Source organism: Neomonachus schauinslandi, chromosome 7 (genome assembly GCF_002201575.2).
Source record: "Neomonachus schauinslandi chromosome 7, ASM220157v2, whole genome shotgun sequence".
NCBI classification, from domain to species: domain Eukaryota; kingdom Metazoa; phylum Chordata; class Mammalia; order Carnivora; family Phocidae; genus Neomonachus; species Neomonachus schauinslandi.
In genome coordinates, this window is record NC_058409.1 from 103207879 (window position 1) to 103233268 (window position 25390).

The 25390-nt window shown below is 47.1% G+C and overlaps 1 protein-coding gene across 6 annotated transcripts in view; it reads right to left on the reverse strand.

Moving 5' to 3' along the window:
* CYFIP2 (cytoplasmic FMR1 interacting protein 2) overlaps positions 1–23268 on the reverse strand; it is a 108125-nt gene extending 84857 nt beyond the window's left edge. For 3 of the 6 annotated variants that reach the window (XM_044917132.1, XM_044917133.1, XM_044917134.1), the window contains exons 1-10: positions 23054–23268; positions 21244–21333; positions 16403–16480; positions 14741–14842; positions 11068–11249; positions 9169–9265; positions 7713–7841; positions 5547–5651; positions 3335–3426; positions 1177–1294 (exon numbers count right to left, since the gene is read on the reverse strand). In XM_044917132.1, the coding sequence (XP_044773067.1) occupies positions 1177–1294; positions 3335–3426; positions 5547–5651; positions 7713–7841; positions 9169–9265; positions 11068–11249; positions 14741–14842; positions 16403–16480; positions 21244–21333; positions 23054–23170 (1110 nt within the window). In that variant the 5' untranslated portion in view covers positions 23171–23268. The remainder of the gene's footprint in view (positions 1–1176; positions 1295–3334; positions 3427–5546; positions 5652–7712; positions 7842–9168; positions 9266–11067; positions 11250–14740; positions 14843–16402; positions 16481–21243; positions 21334–23053) is intronic. The other 3 variants (XM_044917136.1, XM_044917135.1, XM_044917137.1) reach the window with 3 other exon arrangements.
* Positions 23269–25390: the final 2122 nt, after the last annotated feature.

The window sequence follows — 25390 nt, forward strand, 5'->3', positions numbered from 1 at the left end:
GTGGATACACATGTGTAAAATGTACAACTTAAAAAACAACTTGAGGCCAGATTCACTCTTAGATCCCACCAAAACTTGACAAGAATGAAGGAGACCCCGGCTCTGAAATTACTCCCACAGCTTTAGTTCAGATGATTGCCACATATGGTTAAGAAGGCTAAAGGTTGGGGCTTGACCTTGGTCCATGTCTTCCAGGAGCCCTCATAAGAACATGGGCCACCTGTCTAATGACCACACCGTGTGTACTTGTCTGACTGTCCTCATTTCAAATATGCTGCCCTTTGATCAAAGACATTTTCAGAGTTTGGGTTTGGAAAGCATGTGCACTATGGCTGCCAGCCACATGGTGGAACCAGTGAGCAAACGTGGGATAGTGCAGAATCATCCAGGTTCAAATCAAGTGGGGGGGGGGGACCTGTGTTTATCAAACCAACATATACATTTACTAGAAGAGTATATATGGGAAGAGTCCAGGAGGATATATAAACCCAAATATTAATCACAATTGGTTCTGGTTGGTAGAATTTTACATGATTAATGTCCCTCCTTTGCATATTTGTATTTTTTCTGAGGTTTGCGCATTGACTATATTTCCATATTTAAAAAAAAAGAAGAAAAATGTAACGTCAGTAAAAATGTAATTGGTGGGATTATAAGAGATTTTATGGCCTTCTCTGTCGCTAACTGCATTTTCTGATGTGTCACAATGATAATTTATTATTGTGTAGTTTTAAAATACTCAGATAGTGCTTTGAGCATGAGTGTTCAGAACTGTTTCTTTTGCTGTCCAGGGTGGAAATGGCTGGGATCATATGCAGATGAACCATTACTGGGCCACTGTAATCTGCTGGGCAGGATGCATTTTCCATGCATCCTACTGTTTAATCCTCTCAATGAACCTTTCCAGATACTATTACCCCCATTTTACAGATGAGGAAACTGAGGCACAGACATTGTGAGTAACTTGTGAAGGTCAGTGGCTGAACCAGAATTAAATCCAGTTCTATCTGGCTCTAAAATCCATGCTCTCGGCCCCCCGACCCTCTTGCCTCCGATGTGTATTGCCTCCCTGCTGCTCTCCATCATCCCTGGGATCATTTCCTTCCTGGCTGGTCATTGCCCCTTCGTACCCTGAGACCCCACAGGCCTCCATCCCAGCAGCCAGAGCGAGCTTACCTCACTGTTGCTGTAGCGAGCGAGTTCGGAGATGAAGCGGATGTGGTCGTCCCGGATCTGAACCATCTGCTCGCAGATGTTGTACTGGGGGCTGATGCTGCTCTGGGTACATGTCCACCTGGGCAGAAAATCACAGGGTTGGAGCAGGTCCTGGCCTGACGTGCCTCAGCGGGATAGGCTCCTTCCACTCACTAGTTGCTCCTGGTGCTCAGCCAAAGATGGCCGGCTCCCCTAGGTGGACCCAACAAGTGACCCAGTCACCAGCAAGAAAGCCTGCCACAGGCTGAGTGGAATAATCTTCCTCCTCTAAGACTCAATCACAGGCTTTTCCAGGTAACTTGTGTCCGCAGTACTTACCAGTTATATGAGTGAGGAGCTTCTCTAGGGCTACAGAGCTGGAAACCGAGCAAAGAAAAGGCAAGGTGGGCGACCTTCCCAAATCTGCCTACTGACTGTCAGCACTGACATCCTGAGGGTGAAGCTGGCTTTGATGGGGCCGTTAGGGTGGGACTGGGGAAACTCACAGGGATCCTGCCTCTTTTTCAACAGTGATCAGGCAACATTAAGGACTCCATGGTGGATGGATAACGTGTGTTCTGAGAGGTATTGCTGAAATGCTCTCCCTCCCACCCTCCCTCTCTCCCCACCCCCTTGTTGTTCCCCTTGCCCTTCCCCTTTCTCCTCAACTCTTTGTAAAGATATCATTGGGAAAACCATCTTAAAATGGAGAGGAAATCAATGAATGAAAGTCTTCACTCTCCTTTCCCAAGAGAAAAAAGATAGCCCCCTTTACCCCCATTCTGTCATCTGGTGCTGGGTGACTCAGGAGACAGACTAAGCATGGGCACCAAACAAGGCGGATAAACATTTTAGGAAAAATTTAGTATCTCGGGGCGCCTGGGTGGCTCAGTCGTTAAGCGTCTGCCTTTGGCTCAGGTCATGATCACAGGGTCCTGGGATCGAGCCCTGCAGCAGGCTCCCTGCTCAGCGGGAAGCCTGCTTCTCCCTCTCCCATTCCCCCCTGCTTGTGTTCCCTCTCTTGCTGTGTCTCTCTCTGTCAAATAAATAAGTAAAATCTTAAAAAAAAAAAATTAATATCTCAAAAGGATCTCCCTGAAGTGGTTCTCTTAAGAATACTTGGACTGGTGATAGACTTACTCATGCTTATACTTTGGCATGACTTTTATTTTGGCTTACTTGTACGTGGATGGGGACACTACACTCAAACCTCTGACACCCTGCTGTGGCCACATCACCACTCCCACCCAACTTCAGGTGGTCAAGAATGCATGCAGGAAACGTGAGGAAAGGAGTTCAGCCTTCTCGGCTCCATGCTCTTCCTAGAAAACCTCCTCATACACTAGCAGCCAGCAGGTTATGAAGAGATTAAACCAGCTTCCTCGGTGAGACTCCCTCGCAGGGGCTCAAGGCTGGTGGGGTTCAAGGACACTCCGTTTACCTATTTTTTAGGCGCTAACCCTCACTTCTGACTAAAGGACAGTCAGCCCCTCTCTGTAGGGAAAGATCATATTCACTCAGCTTTGGGAAAGATGCAGACAGAAGGAAACTTACTAACAACCCCAGAGATCAACAGAATGGCTGGCCCAGGCTGGAGGTGGGTGTCACCCACCTGCCACGGAGTCACTGATGCCCCAGGTCCTAGCACAGATTACCTGGAACGGTGGCTTGTAAAGCAATCTAAGGCGAGGCTATCGACTCACTTCACAGGTGGAACCGTCCAAACCATATACTCAATGACATACTTACTGCATGGACACAAATCTGAGGAGAGAATCGAGGTGCTGAAGAATGCCTTCTTGCTCCACCCGACCACTGAGGGCCAGCCACTCCTCCCCCTTCTCGAGGGAAGGAGGGCTCCTGCTGTCCCACTGTGGGCAGCACAGGTCAGCGCCAGGACTGAGAAGGGGCGTGGCTGTGCTCTGAGCACTTTTGAACCCTGGTGGCAAAGGGCAGATACAAAAGGGCTCAGAGCACCCTCCGCTGTTCCCTTCCGGCTGGCTGGGTGCCAGCCAGTGTTGCGATGGAATCCACCTGCCCAGGGCTCTGGGGAGGGAGGAGGGGCTGAAGTGGCCCCTCAGCCCCCTGCCCGGGCTGGGCGTCCTCGCGGGAGCCGAGAGACATTATGGCAGGCACTCACTTGGACTTGTTCTCTTCATAGTGAGCACTGGTCTTAATGTATCTGGCCAGCTCTATCTGCATGTCGCCGAAAAGGGGCACCACTTGCAGCTGCTGCAAAGGAAGCAAACACAAGGTGTGAGATGCTGAGGGAGGAGCTGGAAGGCTGCCTTCCACTGGGGAAAGCAGGCCCTTGTGTACCTCTGGGCCAACCCCTAGGTTCTGCTTCTGATCATGCCACTGGGTCACCTTGGAACCAAAGAGAGTCCCAGACAGTATACAGGTCCTCCCCTGCCGCCAGCCAACCCATGTTCCAGCAACTGAGCCCAAAGGGGCAAAGTGATTTGTCCAAGGTAACACAGCAGGCAGAATGGATGAAGGATGAGGGCCAGACGGCCTGCCTCCCAGGGCAGGTTCTTTCTGCTCTAACTTCCCTGGGATTTGTGGATCCTTGCAGCTGTGAACTCTGGACTAGGAGTGGATACGTGGGTGCCGCTGTCTGGGTGTGGCCTTCCTGGGCAACTCTACAATGTGAAGCAATTGAAACCCTATCGCCAAACACTAAAGGGCAGACAAGTCCCAAGTGAAGACAAGGACAAACGGAGAGGAGGCTGGGGTGGACGGCTGGCTTCTAGGCAGTAGGCACCATGTCAGGCACTTCAAAACCAGAAGATTCTTAGGACAGTGGTGGGTACATGTCATTCTGCATTTGTCAGAACACACAGAATGTACAACGCCAAGAGTGATCCTTAATGTAAGCTATGGACTTTGGGTGATAATGATGTGTCGGTGGATGTTTGCTGATTGTAGAGAACACATCCCTTTGGTGGGAGATTTTGATAATGGGGGAGGCTGTGCATGGTGAGGGGGGGGCAGGGGATAAATGGGAAAACTTCCCTTTCTGTTCAATTTTGCTGTGAAGTTTAACTGCTCTAAAAAATAGGCTATTAAACAAAAAACAGTATCTCAATCCATATAAATACTTCATGAGGTCAGTACTATTATCATCCCCATTTCACAGATGAAAAAACTGAGGTTTAGATAGCTCAAGTGATTTTCACACAAAGTCAAGCCAGCTAGAAATCAAGGAGCCAGGACTATAATCCAGGGCTCTGACTCACGTATGTCCTTCCTACTGAATCCTCAAGGGAACCCTAGCAAGTAGATAGATACCCTTAGCATTCACATTTTTCAGGCTGGGGAACTCCATTTCAGAAAGGTTTAGTGATTTTCCCCAGAGTTACCCAGCTATCAAGTGGCAGAGTCAGACTAAAACTCAGGACCGACTATGGCAGAGTTGTATTTCTCAACTGCACCCCGATCTCACTCATGCTGACTGAGGGCAGAGGTGGATTTTGCAAGGTCTCCTGAGATGAGCCCTGTTTTCATTTAGGGCAGCTCCAGAGCAGAGTGAAAGTTCTGGCCTTGAAAAGATGCAAAGCCACAGGATGTCTTTTGGTGATTTATTTCCCCCTTAACCTGGAAAAGTCAGTGGGATCTAGGCCCAGCCCAGTGTCCCCCATGCCACACTTTTGAGGGGTTCCACTTTTAATGGTAAGCCTGGTGTTTCCATGTCTGACCTCTGAGGCTCCACTCCACGCCTGGAATGCCCAATGCTCGTATAAACTGACACCATGGAATTCAATTCCAAAGCAAGAAATCCCTTCATGAAAACCTCAAAGGCTTCATTTAACCCCAAGGTTTTATTTTTAAAAATTTTGGGCCAGAAGATCAAATGTCTGAGGCACTGCAAAGGTCTGGGTGAATAAAGGACTGTGATGAGGCCTTGTGCCCAGAGGCAGGGGTGAGGCGAGGGAGCCCCCCGTGGACCAGGAGAGGCTGTGACTTTGCAAATTGTCATCAATTTAAAATCCAGTCTTTAATCCTCCTGCTTCTGTGAGCTCTGATTTATATGGAAAATTAAAGCAGGCGGTGTTTTCTGGGATGCATCTCTTTCTTTAGATAGTGAGGGATTTCAGGAAAGAGAAAAGGCAACATGCAGAAAAATTGTAAGGCCTCTCACAGCCGAATCCTGAGACTTGGGAGCAAGTTTGACTTTAATGCGACAAACTTCAATAGTGTAGCACCTTCTACAGAGGGCGGCTGGAGGCCCTGTCATTCTATCTTCCTCCTCTTCTTGGGGTCTTTAGAGCTGCAGTTCTATCAACAAGCCGATTTCTTCCCTTTCCCCAGAGAGAGCACCCTTCGGCCCAGCCCCACCCTCAGGTACTGACCTTAAAGAACTTATCAATTTTGCTGAGGTTGATTCTCTTCTTGGCATCCAGTTTGTAAATGTTACTGACATTTCCATCCATCAGGTAGAGACCAAAACCCATTACCTAGAGCGAGAAGGGGCAGAGCACAGAAGCCCATCACGACCATTGGAAAAGCTTTAAAAACAAAACAAAACAAAAAAATTAAAAAAGGAGGTCTGTGCACACACACATGCACATCCCGTAGGAACACCTTCTCTTTCAAAACCCACGTGTCTTCAGTTGAAGAAAGGAGACATAAATCTAATTTCAACTAAAAATCTGATTTCTCTGTAGAACTCAGACCACCCTGTAGTAGGTTATTATGGTGGCTGCTTGCTGAGTCCTTACTATGGGCTGGGGTCTGTGCATAGGGCATTCCCGGGTATTTTCTTCAATTCTCACAACAATCTTATGAGTCAAGTTTACACAATGATCTTATTGCACAGACAAGGAATTAGAGACACAGAGAGGTTAGCCAGCCTGCTAAGGTCACATAGCTAATAGGTTGCAGAGACAGGGTCTGAAGGCAGATCTGACCACAACATCTACACATTTAGATGCTTCCTGTGAGAAAGGGCTGAGCACTGCTTGTTGCTGCATCCCCGGGGTCTAGCACATCACAGGGACTTGGGAATACCAGCTCAGTGTTGAATGAACATGAAACTATTCACTTCTTTTCCCAAGGAAGCTAAAACAACGTACGGATTCCCAAGGAGCCACTGGCGACTTCATTCAGAACACATTTTTGCCTGACAATGCCCTATAAGCAGGTCACCAGGCTGACTCTTGATATGCTGGTCCATTTAATAGCTTCTCGAATGCTGACATGTTTTCCTCCTTTTGTCAAATGCACAGCAAGGCTGATGGGGGCCTGAACAATGAGGTTGAAAGCAGCTTCCCTGGGCTCACAGCTGCTGTGACTGTGGGGAAGTCACACCTGACACGTAAGGGCCTGGACTAGAGGACCACGAAGGTCACATCCCCCTTAGTCCCATTCCATCCCAGTGCTCTGCAGGGTGTGCGCCAGACTCTCCCACCAAAGGTGAGAGGTGCCCCTGGTGGCATCTGAGTTCACGGACACAAACTTGCAGAACGGGGGAAGAGCCAGCATTGAGACCTGGAGCCCGGGCTGGAAGAGGGGGAGAGCTCAGGGCTGGGAAGTAGAGGTGAGGAGGGCTCAAAAGCCAGTGAGGGAAAACCTGCTGGCAGCGTCTCGGAGTGCTTGGTGGGTGAGAGTGGCATGGAGGAGAGGAGGAAAAACAAAACTACCAGGAGAACATCGAAAGGGGAGGTTTTGGAGAACAAAGACTCAAAAGGGGCTATGCAGCGTGTCAGAAGAACACACAGAAGGCTGCTCATCTCAGCACTACCGCTGTCAAGAGAAATCAGGAACAACCCAAGCAGCCAGAGGCAGAGGAATGGCCAAAGAAATGCAAGGGCATCTGTACCTTAGTGGCTGCATAACATCCGCGCTACATTTAATGAAATGGGATAAAAATTACACACACACATAATTTATGCATATTGTGTATGCTGAAAGCGCGTAAGTGTAGAAAAATTACAAGGAAATACATAAAAATGCTAGAAGTGCTACCTCTGGAGGGAAAGATGGTGAGAGAGAAAAACTGTTTGTGCTTTTCTATATATTCCTGATTTTCTACAATAAATATTACTTGATAATTTAGAAATGGAACTTGCAAATTGCTGGAACAAATGTGACTATTTTGGCAAAATACAGCAAAAGCTTGAAGATTTTGCTTTCCCTTTGAGTCAGCAATTTCTCCCCTAGGATGTTTGACTTGGCAAGAGCGTGGACACAGAAGTTGTGCTGTAAGAATGCTCAGTGCAGTTTAGCAAACCAATATCCAATGACAGAGGATTTGTTTAATAACAAAGTCCACGTGCAGTGAGCTCCTCAGCGGCCATTAAAAACTACATTGCAGAAATACCCCGAACAGCATCTGGAAAGGTGTCGCTGACGTATTAAAGGGAAACAAAAGAGGATCACAAAGAATTATGTCCAGTGAGATCCGTATCAGTGTTTAAATAAGAAAAAGTAAGCGTTTTTCCTTTTTTAAAATGATTTTCAATAAGAAGGAGGTGGAGGGCAAGCCCAGGCGCTGGGGCGTGGGACTGTAGGTGTACCTTGAGCAGCATGTGCTTCTCGCTGGGGGTCAGATACATCTTGTTCTCGTAGTAGTCCACACAGATGTTGACAATGTCTGACAGCAGCTCCTCATAGCCTGGGATCACCTCCAGTTGCTGGTGGAGACACTGAAGAGCAGGGCCCCCCCCTCCCCGTTAGCCCCTCTCCTGCCCCACCCGCACCCCCACCCCAGAAGGCCCACAGCTGGTTGGCAGTGACAGGGCACAGCCCCCCTGACCATCCCGGGTGGACGGAGCCTGCATCTCCTCCTCAAAGTCTCCACGGTGGTTGGTAGGAGCTCCTGTGCACCCCCCATGGCAGGGAAGCCCCCCCCCCCCCCCCCCCAGCCCTCCCTTTTATTTCCCGGCAATTCTGATAGTTAGAAAGTACTTTCTTGGGCTGAGCTGAAAAGCAGTTCAGCTTTACAGCAACAGGTCTGTCGCAATCTAGGCTTGGTTTTGAGGGCGTAGCCTTAGCCATGACATCTCAGATGATGACAGAAAGACCCAGCCCGGGAGAGGAGAGCGGGACCAGCAAGCGTGCCCCTCCTGCAGGACAGAGTGGTACAGGAGCATTTCCCATTGGAGAAGAGTCCGAGGTCTCCACCTCAGGCCCTTTCTCTCCAAAGGGACAACCTGGGCCCCTGTGGGGGATGCTGTGGGAGACACGGCTAGTGCTCTCCACAGACAAGCTGGGGCTGAGACGTGGGGCTGAGTCTCGGGAAAGAAACACGTCAACACTGACAGCCTTGCGCAGTTAACCAAGAGCAGGAAGGGCCCAGTGGAGCCAGCAGCAGCCCCGAGAGAGGTCTGGGCCTGAAAATGTTTCCAAGATGGAGGGCCCCTCTCAGCCAGGGCCCTGCTCACATTCTTGCTGGTGCGGGCTTAGGCTGACCTGACAGGTGAGCAAGATGGGTTACATAAAGTCAGAGCATGAGAGCCGTAGCTGATGGGGGCGCCCAGCAAAGTGGCGGCCATAACCATAGCTACAGCAGCTTATGCTCTTACCATTCGTCAGGCTCTGCTCACTAAGGGCTTTTGAAATGGTGTCTCATTTCTCACAACAGTCCTAGGAGATGGAGCTCATATTCTCAAAATAACAGCTCCACTTCACAGATGAGGAAACTGAGGCTTAGACCTTGCTCAAGGTCTCACAAGGGGTCAGTGGAGGGTCCAGGATTAGAAAACAAGGCTGTCAAACTCCAGAACCCAGGCTCTCATCCTTGCTGATGTGGGGGCAACGTGCGGGCTGGGAAGGCTTTCAGGGAACAAAATCCACGGAGGGTAAAAGGGCTACCTGTAGTTGGGAGGAGAGACTTAAGTCTGCTAATTCAGGAGTAGGAAAGTGGGGGATGTTCATCTGGACTGAGCTCCCCTGCTTGTGGTCCCTCGATCATCAGGCCCCTGCCTGTGGCATGGGATGCCAGGCCAAGATGAACAAGGAATGTGCCATCACCTGGGTGATCCTGTTGTGGTTGGCCAGGAACATGGAAAGGTTCTGCGACTCCTGGATAGACTGGGGGTCCGCCATCTTCCTCAGGAACTGTGCCGCCCTGCACACGGAGTCGCGGAGAGGACTGCTCAAGCACAGCCCGCCCAAGCCAGGCCTCAGGATCCCGCTCCCACCTAACCCAGTGCCCCACCACCCCCCGAGGCTAAGGTGCGATGAATAGCACAGCTGACTCTACTGTCTAAGGAGAGTGGATTCTGCAGTCTTTCATTGGGGGCCAGGCACACTCTGGAATAATAGCACCTACAATTAAGAGGCAAGAATACACTGAAGGTCAAACCCAGCAAGTTTAAGGGCATCTGGCATCCTATCAACCAGCCAGAGGTGGCAAGCCAGAGTGAAAGAAATATCCTTGCGCCGGGCTGTGACCTGCCATGGGACCGCACAGCGGAAATGGGGAAAAGAATCCCAGGCAGCGCGCGCGTTGGTTTTGCGTGGACTATGTTATTTACAGGAAACCTCCAAGTTTGTAAAGCAAAGCCCTGCATGGAAACACATCTATTCCAGCTAACAGGACTGCAGATGAAGGGATGATGGGCTCGGAGGGGGAACACCACGGCGCCTGAGCCGTTCCAGCCTCACCTGGTGGTGGTGCGGCCTGTGTCAGGGCCGCCTGTGAGAGCACAGACAAGACACCCACCTTGCTCACGTGGCTTGTGAGCGTGTCACTTGTGGCCAAATGCAAGGAGTGGCCAAAACTGGAGAGAAACTGGGGGAGGGGCGGAGGGGGGGAGATGCAGAAGATACTATGCCATGAGTTGTCTCCGAAATCTTTGTGCAAGCTGCCATTTCTGAACCAGGCTGGAGATGGGGCTCTGCCTGTGGGCACGTATCCCCAGGTTACGCAGTCCACTCAGGAGGATACAAGGGTGGGAATAGGTCTGCTCCCTGCTTTCTCCAGTTCCCTTGGAGCCCCAGGAGGATGCGACTCAAGGAGGAGGGGCCCTCTTCACCAGTGACACAGAAAAGCCTTCCCAAGAAACATCCCCAAACACTGCAGCGCTCATCTGAGCCTCAGCAACATACAGGAAAGATACCTGTTGCTTTCAAATGTCCTCTGCCACCTTCTGGGTGGCTGTATCCTGATGTCTGGAGAGTGACAATTCCTGACCCACTCTCAGTCTCTCTTTCATCTGACACTGACCCCCAACTGACTCTGGCAAGCACCTGCCCAACTGGAGGCCCCACTCACAGCAGGGACTGAGGGAGGGGTCCACATGCTACCCAAGCCAGAGTGATGACAATCCTCCATGGGACTTTTGCAAAAGTATGTGAAAGAAGCACCCTTTCTTTCCTTTGAAGCTGGGGCTGCTACGCTGGTCAGAGGGAAGCTTACAGCTGCTGGTGACCACCACAGGGCACAGGCCTGCCTGAGAATGAAGCTGCTATCCGGGAAAGTTGAGCTGAGAGGCAGAGGGAAACAGACCAACATCATCTGAGTATCTGGATCCAGATACAATGAAACTGTTCAGTTCTGGGAGCCAATCTAGTTCCTTCTTTTATATAAACAGTTTGAATTGGCTTTCTGACTCTTGCAGGAAATGACTGATATGACCATCTTATGATTATTTTCCTGGTCCCAAACTGCATGGGAAACCACTACAGGTAGGGGAAAATGAGGCTCCGACCCCGTCTTAAGACAGAACACCTACAAAGACCCAGTTTTCCAAAGACTCAGCTCGGCATCTTCTCCCTCAAACTGCAAAGACAGATATAGGTCCACCCTGCAGGGTTGGGGAATGGTTAGTTTGGTTCTGGAGGAGGAGCCCGGCAGAAGGGCTCTAGCCTCTGCCTCCCCTAGGCCAGCTCCGCAGGAAGAGGGGGGTCGGGGAAGGGTGCCCTGACCTCTTATAGGCAGAGTGGTCGTTCTTGACGCTGCACTTCATATTCTTCAGCTCATCCAAGACGGCGAACATGTTGATGAACTTGCCCAGGGTCAGAAGGTAGGCCTCAGAGACAAAGTCCTTCCTCCGCTCAGCATGGCAGAGCCGCTTCACCTCACTGCAGAACCGCTCAATGGCCTTGCGCTGCAGGTGGAGGGGCGGCAAGTAAGGACAGGCAGCCCCGGAGGGTGGCTCGCTGTGCTCTGTGCGGAGAGCAGGATCAAGACTCCCTCCCCTGGGGCTCTGGTCAGAGCGTGGACATTTAGAGAAAGTCAGATCTGCCAGGAGATCTTTCTTAGAGGGGTCCCTAATCCAGAGCTCATTTCAAGAGGGGAGCCCAGAACCTGCAGCCAAGTGAGTCAAACCAATGAATTTATTCACCATGCCCTTGCTGAGAAGTATTATGTCTTACTCATTTTTTGTATCCCGGCATCTAGGACAGTGTCAGGAAATGAGTAGGGTAGGGACCAAGAGTGAGAGAGACATTCAGAGAGAGAGGCTCATGCATCCAATAAATAGTATTTATTGAGCATCTACTACATGCCAGGAACCATTCTAGGCACTGGAGGAGAGTAGAGAACAAAACAGAAAAAAAAATTCCTGCCCTAAGGCACTTATATGTGAGGAAAGGCAGAAAACAAAACAAATACTCTATATTAGAATGTGATAAGCACCATGGAGAAAAATAAAACAGGAAAGGGGGGTAGGGAGGGCAGGGGGAGCTGTACACTTTAGTAGGAAGATCAGAGAAGAAATCATCCAGAGGTGACTTTTAGGAAAAGAGTTTGAAAGAAGAGAAGGAGAAAGACAGGGAACTGAGGGAAGTGCATTCTGGATAACGTGAGTGGCCAGTGCAAAGGCCCTGAGGCAGGAGTGTCCCTGACATGTTTGAAAGATGAACAAGAAGCAGTGGTTGAAGTGAAGTGAGCAGAAGGAAGAAACTGGAGGCAGAGAGGGACCAGGGCCACTGGCTCTCACAGGCCTTTGTGAGGGCTCAGGTTTCTACACTGAGTGAGTCAAAGGTAACATGGTCTGAATTGTATTTTAAAAGGGTCACAGTAGCTGTTATGGTGAGAATCGACTGTAGGGGGCAAAGATAGAAGCAGGGAGAATAGTTAAGAGAAATGAAAATATATCTCCCCCAAAATGTATACATGAATATTCACAGCAGCCTTGTTCATAACAGTCCCAAAGTGGATATAACTTAATGTCCATTAACTAATAAATATGTAAATAAAATGTGATAGATCTATACAGTAGATTAGTATTTGGTCATATATTTTGGTACATGCTACAACATGGATGGATCTTGAAAACAATATGTTAAGTGAAAGAAGTCTATCACCAAAGATCACATATTATGTGATTTCATTTAAATGCAATGTCCAGAAGAGGCAAATCCATAGAGACATAAGACAGATTTGTGGTTACCTAGAGCTGGAGGGGGAAAGGTAGAGGGTATGATGGGGTGGTAGCTAAAGGGTATAGGATTTCTTTTGGGGGGTGAGAATGTTCTATGACTGATTATGGTGATGGATGCACAACTCTGTGAATATACTAATAAAAACTGTTGAATTGTCCAATTTAAATGGATAAATTGTATGTTATGTGAATTATATTCAAAAAATGTTACCAAAAAAAGCAGCTGACCAACAACAAAAATAGGCTAAAGCAACAATTCAGAGAGACACAGAGAGAAGAGGAGGTTGAGGAAGAAGAAGAGGAGGGGGAGGGGGGAAGGAGAGAAATCACTCTTGTATGTGAACTTCACTCCATGGACATGGGATACCCCACCCCAGTGAATCAGTCCCCTCCTTCAAAGCCCAGACAAGCCCAATTTTCTCCTTTCACAGTCCAAGAACAATGCAACTTTTTGCAGCGATGGAAATGTTCCATGACTGCACTGTCCAATATAGCAGCCACTCATCACAGGTGGCTACTGAGCACTTTTCATTTCATGGCTAGTGTGCTGGGGGACCTGAATTTTAAGTGTTATTCAGTTTTCACGTAGATAGTCCCATATGGCTAATGGCTATTGTGTTGAACAGCATAGTTCTAGATTACTCTAGATCCTCCCTTCTCTAAATACTTTGTTGGAAGGCCCTTCGTTTAGCACTCTATCAGCCTCCGGATAGTTCTTCTCTCTTGGACCTGCCTTCCCAAAGAGACCAGGCTCCTGAGGGCAGGGCCGTGATGCTAGTCACAGCAGCTGCCATTTGTCACACTTACTCTGTGACCAGGGCTCCACTTGGCTCTTCACAAACAGACCTCCTTTATCCTCACCACACACCTGAGATGAGGCATGATTTCCAAGGTGAGAACCGAAGGTGTCAGATGTTACAGAACTCACAGGCACACAGGGACAGTGTGCAGAACCTTGAGTTTCTCTGCCTCGGAAGCCAGCCCTCCTGCCCTGGGCTGCACGCATTTGCACCTTTCCCAGACAGTCCCATCTCCCACCCCCAGGCCTGGGCAGAGCTGGGTGTGGGGTGGACATCCGGCCAGTGCTTGCGAGGCTATTCATGACGCTCAGTGCTTCCGTGGAACCTGTGGAGGGCATAAGAGCGTGTGCCACGACCCCGCCCCAGGGTACAGACTGGCCTCCAAGTCTTCAATCTGCACTCCTGCACAGCGTCCGACATGACCAGAATAACCAACCGACTGGCATTATTCTCCCTTTGCCACTTCTGTTTAACCAGCTTGCCCTCTTGCCTTCCATTCATGGAGGCCCCACGGCGCTCTTTTCTCTTTTCCTCCTGAAATGACTCCTCCTTCTGGCTTCCCAGCTGGCCTCCCTGCTGTCACTCTTCTCCCCTCCCACCTTCCGCATCTGTAACTGTCCCCCACCTCCCATCCATTTCCCCCACAGCAGCCAGAACGGTGCTGCAAAACCTCAAACCAGAACATGTCACGAGGAACCTCCAGTGGCTTCTATGGTGCTCGAGTAAAATCCACATACTCTTTTCATGTCCTACTTCCTGGCCTACAGTGCCCTGAAGATCAGGTCCTGTCTACCTCCCCCAGGTCGCCTTCCGTCAGCCATCCCTACTCACTGCAGCCCCCCTGGCTGCCTGGTATTTCTTAAACGCGCTGTGCCCCTTCAGGCCTTTGCAGTTCCTTCGGCCTGAAACCTTCTTCCTCCGATCCTCACACGCCAGATGACTGTTACGTACAGATTTCAGTATGGAGAGATTGCTACCATAAACTGACAGGTGAAAAAACCTGCAGGACATGAAGGGTAATTGAATCCCATTTTTGTTAAACAAAACACAAAACAAAACAGTGTGTGTGTGTGTGTGTCCCTAAAGCTGCACCAGGTCACAGACACCCTCCACCCCAGAGTTATGATTTTTAAATTTTATCTTACTCACAGCACTTACTACACCCTGAAAAGAAGTGAGTATTGTTTACTGTCAGTCTCTCCTCCTACCCGAAACACACTCGTGTGCTCACTAGGATGTAAATCAGTGGAGAGAGGGAGGCTTGTCTGTCTTGCTCACCAAGGGGTGTGTCAGGGGCAAACAAGAAGTATTTGCTCCATGGACAAATAACCTGGGTCAAAAATCCAGACCCCAGTAGCTGGCAGAGTGGGGACTCTCGAGTCTCCTGATTCAGACCCACCCTTACCCCCTCACCTGAAAGTACATGAACTTCATGAGCTTGGTGACCTCTGGCTCTAGCACCTCCACTGTCTTCTCATAGATCTCGACCCGGTTGGGTTGCTCATTGCATTTCACCTGTGGGGAGAGGGGAGATTACACATCCTCCTTTGCCAAGGCAGTTCTGGTTCACATCTGTCATCTTATTAATAGAGCCCTTTTTTTAAAATAAAGATTTTATTTATTTATTTGACAGAGGGAGACACAGTGAGAGAGGGAACACAAGCAGGGGGAGTGGGAGGGGGAGAAGCAGGCTTCCCACGGAGCAGGGAGCCTGATGTGGGGCTCAATCCCAGAACCCTGGGATCATGACCCGAGCCAAAGGCAGACGCTTAACGACTGAGCCACCCAGGCGCCCATTAATAGAGCCCTTTTGCAGTGCCCTGACCATGAGCTCTATACACATCTACCTTGATCTGCAAGGTCTCCCTCCTTCAGCCTTTCCCCTACTCCTATCCCAGGGGGACCCCACCAGCATCTAAGCAGAGAAAAATGTTCCAACCATTGTTCCACATGCACATGGCATGAGATCCCCCGACCATACTTGGCCCCATCAAAAAACCCATTTTCTCTGCCCAGTAGTTTTTAACACATCAGAATCACATGGCAGATGTTTTCATAGCCTGCACACCCCAGACTGCTAACTGGTCAAGTGAAACTGAACAGTGAGCGAAGGATAAGCATGAGGACATTCTTCGCACTGTTGCTTAGAAATTCTTAAAATGGTAGCAATAAGGTAAATACCCACCAGTCGATGATTAAATGGATAAAATATGATGTATTCATACGATATCATCATAAAGGCGCTAGAAGGAATGAGACAGATTTCTGTGAAGTGACATGGAGAGATTGCTACCATAAACTGACAGGTGAAAAAACCTGCAGGACATGAAGGGTAATTGAATCCCATTTTTGTTAAACAAAACACAAAACAGTGTGTGTGTGTGTGTGTCTATATATAATAGAGGCAGAGAAAATCTGAAAGAGTTCAAAGCAAACTGTTAATAAGTAGTTACCTCTGGGGGCTAAGGTTAGGGGGAAGAGAGAGGAATAGTTTCTGTTTACTTTGCACACCTGTGGTTTGTTAATTGTGTTATAATGGGATATAAATATGATGCTGATAATTACGGTAAATATAATATCTGCATGAGTCAACACAAAAAAGTTACTAAAAAGGAATTAAGTGGAAAAAAGCAAGTGGCAGAACAATATACATATAAATATAAACAATATACATTTATAAATACAAATAAATGGTAATTTACAAATAATATTCGTAGAAATATTCATGCTGTTCAAGGAAAAAGATCCAGAGGAATATGCAGCAAAGTATCCATAGTGATTAGGCTTTGGTGGGAGGTGCGTTTGGGTGGTGGGGGTGAGGAGGTGGGGGTGTCTTGCTTTTTACTTTATACCTTTGGGCAACGGTTTGGGTGTTGTACAGGTAGTACATACTGCTTTTGAAATAAATTGTACAAATATTTTTTAAGTTGTCACCAGTGTAATGGGAAGCTCTCCAAATGTCTCGAGCAAGCACCCTTGACTACCAGGCCCTGCCTCACCCCCTGCACCCGGAAAAGCTCAGCTCTCTGGCTGAGGCCGAAGTGGAGCAGAGCCACCTAGCAAGGACAGTCTCACCTGCGGGATGGCCCGGGAGCAGCTGCGCCAGGTGTACAGCATGACCGCATACTCATGCCCTTCCTCCAGCATTTCATTCTGAAAAGCAAAACGCACACTCAGCAGGGAGAAATTACGCTGGTGCCAGAAGGCTCCTTCACGGCCCCCAAGAGCCTCATGCCGTCACAGCGAGCAGCATCAGCGTGACCTGGGAAGCTGACAAGACGTGCAGACTCTGGGGCCCCTCCCTGGGCCTATGGGATCAGAATCTGCACTTCAATACAACTCCCAGGTGACTCATATTCCCAGGTACACAACTAACGTTTGAGAAGCCCCAGCTTCAGTGAGCCCCCACAGACACCCGAGGGTGCTACCAGCTGGCCACAGTTTTCAAAGATGCACAGGAACCTTAGAAAAAAAGAAGGCAGATCTATTTGTTCCCAGAGCAAAAGTTGTCTCAGGTGCACCGTGAGCAAGAAAATAAGCAAGTAGCGAAACAGAATGTACAGCAGGTAGGTTAAAAAAACAAAGAGTAATAATTATGAAAGTATACTGTTACATACCAAAAAATATTTTGGTGCAATATGCATCAAGCTATGACAAGGAGCAAGCTCTCTATGGGGCTGGATGACCAGGGCTTTCCCTTTTCATATTATAGACTATGATGTTTGCCCTTTTATAAGAGCCCATGCTACCATTTCAGAAGCAAGAAAATTATTAAGCTCAGTTTTTAAAAATAATATACAGCAGATGGCAAAACCAATATACAGCATGGGAAATGAATCCGAAAAACACAGGGATGACTCACCTCACCTCGCCAAGTGCTAAGCCCTAAACTCAGGTTCTAAATATCTGGGCTCAAATCCCAGCTTCGTCACTTCTTAGTCCTTTGATCTTCAAGAAATCACTTAACCTAAAATTCTCCATTTAGTATCTGTTTAATGCCAAGGACAACCTCCGAGAATTTCATGAACATTAAATCTCACACACACACACACACACACACACACACACACACTCTAGGTGATCCGCAAAGGGAAGTAAGAGTATTACTAGGAAAAAGGCAGTCCAGCAGTTTCTCAAAAAGTGAAACACAGAGTTACCACGTGACCCAGCAATTCCACTGCTAGGTATATACATCCCAGACAAATGAAAACACACGTCCACACAGAAATGTGCACCCTTGTTCGCAGCAGTGCTGTCCTAACACCAAGAAGAGGAGACAAGCCAAATGGCCATTAACTGATGAATGGATAAATATGATGCGGTGCAGCATCTTTTACAGTAAATGGGAGGGAAGTGTTGATACGTGCCACAATATGGATCAACTCGGAAAACCTTCTGCCAGTCCCAAAAGGACACATGCTACATGATTCATTTAGAGGAGAGGCTCTGCACAGACAGATCCACGGAAACAGAAAGCAGATTAGTGTCTGCCAGGGGATGGGGAGAGACAGGAATTAGGAGGGACTGCTAATGGGCTTGGGGCTTCTTTCTGTGGTGATAGAAATAAAATGACAGTGATGTTGGTATGACATTGTAAATATACTAAAAAAAAACCACTCAGTTGTACCCTTTAAATGGTGAATTTGATACTGTATGAAGTTTACAAAAAAGCAATAAAAAAATGGTATCACTAGACCATCTCTCTTGCAAATGTCTGCTGATATAAAAACGAGCCTTTACTAATTTTTTTATTCCACGTATCATATCTAGTTCATAATCTCTCCCTTGTGCTAGATGAGATTTAATTTGGAATTTGTTACTTCTTACAGTTTTGTTTTCAATAGCAAATGTCAGTGATGAGTCATACTTTCAATTCTTAATTTGGAGCACTTGTAAAGTCAATAACATGTTGTCCTTGAGACCAGAGAGAACTAAGATCAAGCCTGCAGGTCTCCTGCTGCTCCTGGTTCAGAACAGAGGTCGAAAAAGGAAAGCGACAGTAACTTAGGGAACGTGCGTCTACTTGTTAGCACCGCACAGCCCACCAGCAGGGGGAGGATTCCGACTTTTACTCAGTGAATGGTTTACTGAGCGCTTGAGGTCCCAGGCTCCGGGCTCTGTGCCGTGAACAGGGTGGCAAACAATAACGGTGTAGACTCTGCCCTATGGATAGTTCGGTGCCCATCTACCAGATCTATTGTATGACTGGAGTAGAGGTCAGGACGGTGTGGCAGAAAGAGCCCTAAGTGGGGCCTCAGGAGACTTAAGTCCTGGTCCTCTCTCTGCTTGGGCTCACCTTTTACCTTGAGAATGTCACCGTTTTCTCATGTAGAGTTGGCCTCAATCACTGGTTCACTCCTGATGTCCAGGCCATGCCCCACCAGAACTAAATCCTTATTCCCGGGGTTGGGGCCAGGCCCCAGTATATTTTAATGCTCTCAAGGCAATTCCAGTGTGCAGCTCAGGAAAGGGAATGTGGACACAGAAAGAGACACCATATATGTGCATGTACGGCGACACCCAGACCCAGGAAGTCTCTGAGAATTTCTGTCTCTGTGCCTTTGCTTCTGCTGGTTCTACCACCTAGTATGCCCTCCCCACCTCATCTCTGATAGATAAAATTCTAACTATGTGGGACAGCAGAGTTGAGTGGAAAGAGATCAGGATTGGGAATCAAAAGCCTGGATTCCAGGTTCCACCCTGTGATTTACTAGTTGTGGGATCATGAGAAACTTGCTTGTTCACTTCTCCAGGTCTCAGTTTTCTCATCTCTAAAATGGACCTAATGATCCCTTTGCAAGTCACAGGGCTGTTATAAGGCTCCAAGGATATCATGTATGAGAATATCTTATACTTTTAAATCATCTTATATATGGTTAAAATGCATGTGTGTCTGTACACATATAGTATACAAGGCCCTATTCAAAAGGCCCTTCTTTCATCATCAAGCTTTCTCTGATCCCCTCAAGGATTCTTCAAAAACACAGAGCTCTGAACTTTTACCATGTCATTTACCTTTAACTTCCTGCATTTCTATTTGCCTGCACAGAGTAATCTAGAGCACAGGTTTTGTAGTCAAACAGACCTGCATTTGGCAACGTCACTTGTCAGTGGCGTGATCTTGAGTAATTTACTTAACTTCTCCGAACTCTGGTTTTCCCTGTCTGTAAAATGGGTATTGTAATAAAACCTGTCTCACAGAGTTGAGATGAGAACTAATTCAAACAGTGCATTTAAAATATCTGACAGAGAACTTATGAACAGACCTTTCTCCAAAGAAGACATACAGATGGCCAACAGACACAGAAAAAGATGTTCAACAAAACTAATCATCAGGGAAGTACATATCAAAACCATAATGAGATAACACCCCACACCCGCCAGAATGGCTAAAATCAAAAGCACAAGAAACACCAAGTGTTGGCAAGGATGTGGAGAAAAAGGAACACTCTTGCACTGCTGGTGGGAATGCAAACTGGTGCAGCCCCTGTGGAAGACAGTTTGGAAGTTCCCCCCCAAAATTAAAAATAGAACTACCATATGATCCATATGATACTGCTACGTATTTACCCAAAGAGTACAAGAACATTAATTCGAAAGGATATATGTACCTCTGTTTATTGCAGCATTATTTATAATAGCCAAAATATGGATGCAACCTATGTGTCCATCGACAGATGAATGGATAAAGAAGATGTGGTATATAGTAATACAATGGAATATTATTCAGCCATAAAAAAGAATGAAATCTTGCCATTTGCAACAACATGGATGGACCTAGAGAGACTAGATAGTAAAATGCTAAGGGAAGTCAGTCAGAGAAAGACAAATACCATATAATTTCACTCATATGTGGAATTTAAGAAATAAAACAAGCAAACAAAGGGGAAAAAAGAGACAAACCAAAAAACAGACTCTTAACTATAGAGAACAAACTGATGGTTACCAGAGAGGAGGTGGGTGGGGGATGGGTGGAATGGGTGAAACAGGTCATGGGGATGAAGAGAATACTTATGATGACCATTGAGTCATGTACAGAAGTGTTCAATCACTATATTGTACACCTGGAACTAATATAACACTGTATGCTAATTACACTGGAATTAAAATTTAAAAAAAATTTTTAATAAATAAAAGATCTGCGCAGAAAGTGTTCAATAAAGGCAAAGCTTGTCTATTTCCCTCTTGCCTCACTGAGAATCAAGACTGGCCCCTATTTGTCCTTGCACAGCCCCTCTCCAACATCTAGCACAGTCTCTGCAGGTACCAGGTACACAATATTTATTGAATGAATGGGGTCAGGGATGGTAAGGCAAGGCTTTAGCATATAACTGATACAGTGAGAAAGGTCCAATGAGCTGCAGACAGAGCCTCTGAATGAGGATTCTGGAAATCTTCAAATTCCAGGGCTACATGAGAATAAAATCAATGAAAGCCCAAGAGGGAAGTGGATGATTCCTCACAGATGGGTCAGGTACAGACCTATTAGACCATCGACCCCACCTGTGAATGATTAACCACCAACTTCCTTGGGTCAAAAAGGTATTATTCTACAACCATCATCTCTTCTTTCTGAGAAACCTTTTGCTTTCTCAGAGATAAATTTGATCAAGAGATAAATTCCTACACAGCCAGTAATCTACAGAGTATAAGACAAGGCAGGATCTAATCATATGTTAACCTATAGGGCTCCAGAAGTTCAGGGATGTAAAGAGTGGGATCAAGTGGGGACCTGCAGGTGAGTAGGATTTGCAAAGCTGGAAGACAGGGGAAGAGCGTGCCCCAGGCACTGGGAGAGGGTGGGGCAGGGCATGAGAACGGGCTTATGGAAATGGGCCTGACTGAGGCAGGCAGCTCCCCGGAGAGCTGAGCACATGCCCCCCCCCACCCATGCTGGCAGGATCACACCAACTTACCATGCTGGAATGGACCGTGGCCTGCTCAATGTACCTTGCAATGCCTGTGACAAATGCATTCCTGTCCTCGAAGTTTGTGTCAAAGTTAGCCTGTAGGAATTAGAGGACAGAAACATTTGTTTGTTGGAAAACGAGTCCAAGGTGGCTGGGTGTACAAAAATGAGTCCAAACCACTGTCAAAAAAAAAATGCCACAGGTCTCTGGGGAAACCTATCTCCATATCGTCCTCTGATCTTCCCCCAAGAAAATCCCACTCTGACTCACACTGGGCAGGCGCCGGCTAGACAGGACCCGCATCTGCTTCCCCAGGTTGCCCGAGCCTTGGAAGTAAATGCTTAAACTAGAGAAACCTAAATAGCTGTTAAAAGTTAAGATGTGCATTGCTTTCATCCGGCAGTTGCAAAAATACTCACCTGAGGTTGCAGATGCTTATGTACAAGGATGATAACTGCAGCATTTTTTGTGACAGAAAAACTGGAAACCATCCAAATGTCCATTAACAGCAAAAGGCTAAATAAATAGTAGTATATCCATGTGATGGACTTATAAGAGCTAGGTGGTGGTTAAAAATAAAATGGTGGCATTGTACTATTGTCATGGAAAAATACCCATAATAAATTTTAAGTTAAAAAAGCCAAATCAGGGGCACCTGGGTGGCTCAGTTGGTTAAGCGACTGCCTTCAGCTCAGGTCATGATCCTGGAGTCCCTGGATCGAGTCCCGCATCGGGCTCCCTGCTCGGCAGGGAGTCTACTTCTCCCTCTGACCCTCCCCCCTCTCATGTGCTCTCTCTCTCATTCTCTCTGTCAAATAAATAAATAAAATCTTTAAAAAAAAAAAAGCCAAATCATAGAGCAATATATATAGTATGGTTCCCTTTTGGTTAAAATATCTATATCTATATCTATATCTATGTATAATACATGTTATATCATATATGGTAAAATGGTGTGTGTGTGTGTATGTGTGTAGCCACAGTTACAGGGAAATCACTTGCTATACTTTTCAGTATTGCTTGTAATAAAAAAGATATTTATGTAATTAAAAATTTAACCTGGGTTAGAAAATGTGAATAAGCCAAGTCTGTGACTTGAATCTTCAGGAATGTGCTTAATAAAATCTAACTACTGAACAAAATTACAAATATATTATGCATTCATATTTAGTCTCAGCAGTCCCAGAACCTACAAAAGGTCAAATAGAGCTAAAAATTTTGTATTAACTTATTCTTTCCTCACGTGGCATACTCACCCAGCACGCCCGGACGAGGGGCTGTTTGTGAGGCTGACTCTAGCTACACCGATGCCCTTCCCGGCATGCCCTGAGGTGGAGGGGGGGGTGTCATGGTTTTAAGCAATCTGATCATGGTTTATCACAAGCCCAGGCAAAAGCAAACAATGGTGACTGGCTTCCCTGAGCCATTAGCAGCTATGGGGAGCTAAAAGCTCTTTTCACATACATGAAGGAAAAGTAATTACCCAGGCAGGCTCTAGGGGTTTCTAAATTGTAATATTTAATTCATGAGATGAGAGCTGCCAAATCCTTGGTTGGTGCTGCAGCAAGAACAGCCGGGAAGGTATTTGGAGTCAGAGCAGATCAACAAGCCTTCCCTGGGGAGGAGAGACAGCCCTGGTATACGTTTACTAGCTAATCTATTCCTCATACTCAGCTCCACCAGGGCACAGGGGACTCCATCAGCTCAGGGCCCGTCACCTTTTAGAGGCAGACAGCCCCCTTCCCCAGGCCTTCAGGGCAAGCCATCTTAGGGCATCCGGAGTTCCCGACCGCCCCTGCGCTCTGGGCGGACGGACCTGGTACATGATGGACGATGGCGGCGGCTCGATGCATGGCTGCTGGTCGGGGAGGGGCAGCTCTTCCAGCAGGTCCACGTTGGACAGGGCATCCTCCAGGGTGACGTGGGTGGTCATGGCTACGGTTGCCGGATTCTGCACCGAGGGGAAAGGATGTCAGGGGCCTCCAGGGGTTTCTCAACCTCCCCCTGTTGAGGCTCCTTCCAGAGAATAAAGACGGTTTACATGCACGGAGACCACTTCCACTCGCTCCTTCTTCACAAGGTGCCTGCAACCTGTACCTGATACTGGAAGATCTCTTTACAGTTTACAAAGTACTGGGTTTTTTTTTTTTGATCGTCTATTGTCTGGACGGAGCCTCACCACAACCCTCTGTGATCAACATGGCAGGTGGTATTAGAGCCACAGAACTGACGAAGAAACAAGGCTCAGCACAGTTATGGGGCACCCAGACAACCACCGTGACAAAGGCCCAGGCACCTCAAATGGGCCTGATGCTGGACGTGGGCCACAGCCAGCCCCCAACTTTGGTTCTTCGTGAGGATACGCATCCGTTCCGCTCCTAAATCACTGCACAGCACAAATACCTGTAACGAAAATAGTCAAGATTCTCCACTTGAAACCAGGGCCTACATTTTACAAGCCAAGTAAGCTGGAACTAAAAGAATTCAGACTCCTACACGTTTAACGTTATTTGCAAAAATGGAAGCGCCATGATCTTCCTTGGCCTGGAGAGGTTTTGTGAGGCACACCAAACAAATCAGTCCTAAATGGACATTTTTGTGTCTTGGACCCTGGCAGAGCGCAGTGGCTTTGACGAGAGCTTCATCTGGCAGTGAGGCTGAAGGGGATCTGAAGACGTGCTTACCCAAGCCGAGCTAACTACTATTTTAAGGACTCAGCACCCAGCAAACAGAATACTCATTTTTTTCAAAGCCTACGTGAGATGCTGATTAAAAAAAAGATCACGATTTAGGCCATAGAACAGGTTCTCACGAGTTCCCCCAAACATGACATCCTAGAAGTCACATTCACTGATTACCATGAATACAATTAGAAATCAATAATGCAAATCGCAGCCAAAAAAACACCCATACCTATGAAGATTTGTGAAAACATACTTCAAAAAACATACTTCATCGCTGAAGAGAAAATTCAGATAGAAATCATAAAATATTTAGAACTGGAAGAGAACATAAATAAACGTCTTAAATGCATTTAGCAGAAAATAAGAAAGTGAAACTAAATGAACCTAATTTTCACTCAAAAATCTAAAAAAAGAATAGAAATCAACCCAAAGAAATGAGAGTGCAGGGACTGATCATTACAAAAGCAGAAATAAATGAAGCAAAGTACAAAGCAGAGCAAAACAAAGAGTAGACCAACTGAACAAAAGTCTAAAGACTGAATTTCATAAGATTAATAATAAGGAGCTGCCCCGTTAGCATGCTTGAATAAGGAAAGGAAGAGAAAGCCCACTGTGCTGACGGTCAGAGCACCCGTCCCCTCCCTTCCCTGATCTCAGGCAAGTGTGAGAAGGGCTTGCAGGCTGGAGTTTTGAAGTGTCAGAGAATGTGTCTTGATCGCTTGTCAGGAAATGTGATGTCCGACACCAGGGCAGAAAAGGGCCACAGACATGACAGCTGGGTCTAGGGGCCGCAGAGTGTACCCAAAGGCATGGTGTCTCTGTCCGGCCCACAGCTGGGAGGGCAGGTCAGGGCTGAGCAGCTAATGAAGCTGCACACTTCACTGAGTCTTCTAACACACCTCCCCATCATGCCCGGTGGCAACAGGGATGTCCAAGGAGGGCTTGGGGAGCTCAGAAGAGACTTCCCCTCTGTCCTCTGCAGGCACTTGGCCTCATCAGGGTGGTTTTAGGTCCTCTCCATACCTATGCTTTTTCCTGTTCTCTCCCCTGAGTTCTAAGGGCAGCATCCAATTCTATAGCAAAACCATTTGCCAATCAACACACAAAAAATTGTCTCCCTTCTTACATTAGTATGATGTTCATTTTATAGGAGGGATTAATAATTTTATAGAGCATGATGATCTACAAGCTCCAAAGCCCTAATAAGTCTCTTCATTAATTCAAATAATAATAATAATAATAGTAGTAATAATAATAAAAAAACTAACATTTCTTTAGCCCTTATACTCTGCCAAGCACTCCACTATTTTAATCTTGCATCAACCTTGTGAAGGTAGGTGCTATGATTATTCCCATTTTACAGAAGGGCCAACAGAAGCTCAGAATTTAAGTAATTTTCACAAGGTCAAGTGCTGGTAAGTGTGGGGCTGGGGTTGGAACCCAGGTGTCCCCAGCTCCAGATTTTGTGC